Genomic DNA, 4,088 nt, shown 5'->3' with positions numbered 1-4,088 from the left:
TTTTTTTCAATATATATATATTTTTTTTTTTAGTTTGTGGTGGTGTGTAATTGTTAACTTCTTTTCCTTTTTTGCTTCAGCTTTCCGGAAGCAGAAAGCGTTCACATGAAGAGGATGAAGAAGAGAATGGTGGTGGTGGCCCTTCCAAACGATCTGCTCCATCAACCCCTCTTCTGCAGACAACTCTAGAACGAAACAGACGTGGTCTTCTATAAATTATTTTATAGCAGGAAGCACAAGGAACTACTTAAAAAAAAATAAAATAAAAAAACACTGTGAATGGGCAGGTTTGGGGAGGGCAGCCTGATCCCTTAAGTACTGTAAATGTTTTATATATGTTTTAGGCAAGCACATACTAACCCATCTGGTAATGTTGCTCTTTTTCTTATATGATAATCGTGATGATGAATTTTTGGAGAAGTTGGGTTCCCAGCTAAGGTTTTTAATGTTTGACTTTTGATAACTGCTGAGGTTTTATTGACGTGTTCATGGAAGAATGTTGAGGATGTCCCCCTACCCCCACCTTTTTAAGCAAGTGTTAATCAGGTGTGATGAGAATGTTTTACCATTGAGCCCAGCCTTACAAAGTAATTACTGACTTGCTGTGTCCCTGCAAGCACTTGTGTCAGACTGTGATTTTATTTTCTTGGGACCAAGAAAAGCAAGCTGAAATTATCATTGTGTTGACATGGCTTTACTTTCCGCATAATTAATTCTGGAAATTGCACTACAGTACTTCTGACTAAATTTTTTGGGTGGCTGTTATGTTAATATCCAGAGATGTTAAATAATACCCACTGGCGGTTTTCAGACCTATGATCAGCTACTGCATTCAACGTTTACTACTTTCCATGGACCTGTCACCTCTCCTTTTTTTGCCCATTTTGTGAGCTTAACCTTTGGTTACAGTATTGACTGAGTGTCAGTCTAACAGGAAGGTAGTTGCTTGACTGTTTATTCTGCTTCATTCCAGATGTATATATTTCCATAAGCAGGTCATTGATGACTTGAACTTTAGTCCTGCTGCTGTGCTTTTGAATTGCACATCAGAAAGTTCTGCTAGTATGTACACACTGATTCTTTGTGCTATGGGCCAACTCATCTGCCTTTTTAAATCCCATCTTGCTTTTTTTAAGGACCATGTATTCCCTTGTCCTGTTCAGCTATCATTAAAATCATTACATAGAACTTCTCCAATACTACTATCGCTATCTGTTGGTGGAGTACTGTCACAGCTGTCTTTGAAACTGAACTTTCTTTCCCCTCCATACTAATTACCCTTTTCTTCCCGTGACATTGCCTAGTATATGTAATTTCTGTGTTAAGCTCATGTAGAAAGGAGGCTCACTACCAAAAAGTGCCAAGTTGACGTCTTTTATTGAAAATGTTGAATAAAAGACTTTGACTTGGCACTTTTTGGTATTGAGCCTCCTGACTACACCTTTGTATCATTTATTGGTGGAATTGTTGTGTGTTCGTTTCTCTCTGCTTGTGTTGGGTTAAGCTCATGTAGCCTTACATAGCAGACGTGACGAAATCCATCTCTTCCTTATATGATATGTCTATGATCTTCCTTGTCAGGCATATTTATTTGTAACTTGCTTGTTCTGCTAAAGTTATTCTTCTGACTGCTTATTTTAGCAAGTGAAACTTCTGTAATTGGTATACAGTGTGAATTTGCTACATTTTTGCTGTTGAAGCCTTTGTTTCCTGGCATAAGGTAGTTTTTTGTAGTGTGTTACAGACTTCTTTAAAAAAAAAAATCTCCAGATATATTTTCTGTTTTATAAGTGAACATTGTCAGTTTGTATCTGGAATTTATGTGGAACTTGTTCCAGTGAGTGCACATCTTTACACTGTTTTATTTTATTTATCTTTTTTTCTAATTTATTATCTTATTGAGATGTAGTTGCAATGGATGTTGTCTTCCACATCCTCTCATCCTTTTTCTTCAGCAAAAGGCCTAAGAACCCAAAGATTGTAAATTTGTTCAGGGTCTTAATAGTATGCAGGGTGTAAATGATAGGATTCCGACCAAAGTTCTTCAGATTGCAGCTAATCAGCTTTAATCTCTGAACTTGTTTTAAAAACACTGTTCTTGTTACTTGGTTGGATTTTTCTTTCCTCAGCTACATCTATGAATACGTGGCTTTTAGAACTCATTCAGTAGTATGGTCTCACTGAATATATTTGTACACTGTGTGGTTCCCACTAGCCTGCTTGTACATTCATTATTTTTCAGGAAGTCTGCCCTCTGTTCTTTGATTTATTCCAGTGTTATTAACATAGAAGGAATGCTCATAAAGTGAAGTATAGGCTTCATTTTTTTCATATCGTGATTTATGAGGATACAACATGGTATTCAAAGTGGTATGAAGTGTTTGCGGTCACTTGTTCACTGAAGTATACCAGTTTTGCTTTAACCAGTTTTCTCCACTTTAGAGGTAGTCTGGATTTTTTTCTTAAATTCATCTTTATTATATCCGAGACTTACTGCAGAAATACTTGATCAGAAAGTAGCACTGGACCAGCATTTATTTGTTTTTTTTTTCGCCCAAAGCATACTTGTTTTTTTTTTTTGCATCAGAGATAATTGCTCTCATTACAAGAAGGCTATAGGGATAAACAAGACGAGCAAGAAACCTTTCCAACTTCAGAATGAAAGTTCTAGGCACAGGCTGAGCCATTGGAAAGACAAACTATGCATAAAGGATTCCTCTGTCAAAATACCTCTTTAAGAAGCGGTGCACAGCTGTCATCACCTGTGTCGTCAACAAAGGCTGTAAGTTATATCAAGTACCTTATAACTATGAATACAAGTTCTTTGTGGAAACTAGTGCCACAACTCTATGTCCAGAGAGCAACTGAAATGACAGTCAGATCACTTGAGTACCTGTCCACCCTTTCCTGGCATAATTTTTCTTTACCCCTTTCTGCATTAGCTTTGCGGAAATAGTATTTTTTCACCATTAAAATGCAAGTCCAGAGCTGCTGCTGCTCTACATTAAACTGTCTCAATACTTGACATTTGGATATTTTGACCTTTTAATGATGGGCTTCTCTGCGGTTGCTTCACATTTCTGTTTTGTCTATTGCTGCTTCACTCCTATCTGCTAGAAGTATTGGAGTTGCAGTTCTGCTTCCAACAGCAGTACTTTGTATTTCACTGTCATCTTATCTGATTTTTACTATTTTTCTCCTCCTCATCCTTGATTATAAGCCCAGTCTTGATTTTATAAGCCTGCCAGTAATTTTAAGCTCCACCTAGGGTTACTGTTTTTGCAGTATGTGAAACTTTTGCTTATTGACAATAATTCAAATACAGCTATTTGTGGATTCCAGAAGTAGTGAAAAGAAGCAATATGATGGTCTTCTGGGGGATATTAGCACTGTGCTAAATCATAATGTAAATGTTTGAGGCAGCTGAAATGTTGAATCTTCCTATGGTGTAATCAGGTATCGTCCTTATGGATTTCAACTATAGAGCACACAGTTGTCTTCTCAAATGTACATAGACTGCCTTGGAATTCTTAACAGTTGAGGACATCATTATGGGGGAATGAATTATCAATTTCCTGGATATATTTGAACCCTTACTTCTTGGAGTTATCCCACTCCTGTATTTGCCTATCATACTGCTGCTTTGGACATTTTAAAGAATGACTTGTTTGGAATGCATGGTACTCAAATAAGCTGCCTTTGCTGTGCCTTGCCAGTGAATGTTTGCACTCCTTGGACTTCACCCTTTACTTCACTACCACCTTTGATCAGAGCAAGACCCCTGCGCATAATTCTGCAATGTAATGGGATGCATGGCTAGGCTTAAAAAGGCCCTTATGGTAGTTGGCCTAGTAAACACCTATGAACCTATAAAAAGGCTTCCAGCTTCTACTTGCTGCTGACATCCTAATGGTTTATAGGTTTGGTCTTCTATGTGAGATGGCATGTCTTTAATTCTGTTTTCTTTTTTTCATTAGTTGATTAGAGTAGAGGTCAGGATGCATTTTTTCTGTTTAGTTGTCACAGTGGAGATGTAGCCTATAAAATATTCTTTACCTATGAGGAGAGTTTTCACTAGTGTGATTTTT

At 37.3% G+C, this 4,088-nt stretch overlaps 1 protein-coding gene across 1 annotated transcript in view; it reads left to right on the top strand.

Annotated features, from left to right (window-relative positions):
• CHEK2 (checkpoint kinase 2) overlaps positions 1-2,027 on the top strand; it is a 1,207,489-nt gene extending 1,205,462 nt beyond the window's left edge. The window contains exon 15 of the mRNA XM_044068390.1: positions 81-2,027. Coding sequence (XP_043924325.1) covers positions 81-215 — 135 coding nt within the window. The 3' untranslated portion in view covers positions 216-2,027. The remainder of the gene's footprint in view (positions 1-80) is intronic.
• The last annotated feature ends 2,061 nt before the right edge of the window (positions 2,028-4,088 follow it).

Source organism: Protopterus annectens, chromosome 4.part0 (assembly GCF_019279795.1).
Source record: "Protopterus annectens isolate FY-2018-M chromosome 4.part0, PAN1.0, whole genome shotgun sequence".
Taxonomy (NCBI): Eukaryota; Metazoa; Chordata; order Ceratodontiformes; family Protopteridae; genus Protopterus; species Protopterus annectens.
Note: the sequence above shows the minus strand (reverse complement) of the source record. Positions and strands in the feature narration are given on the sequence as shown.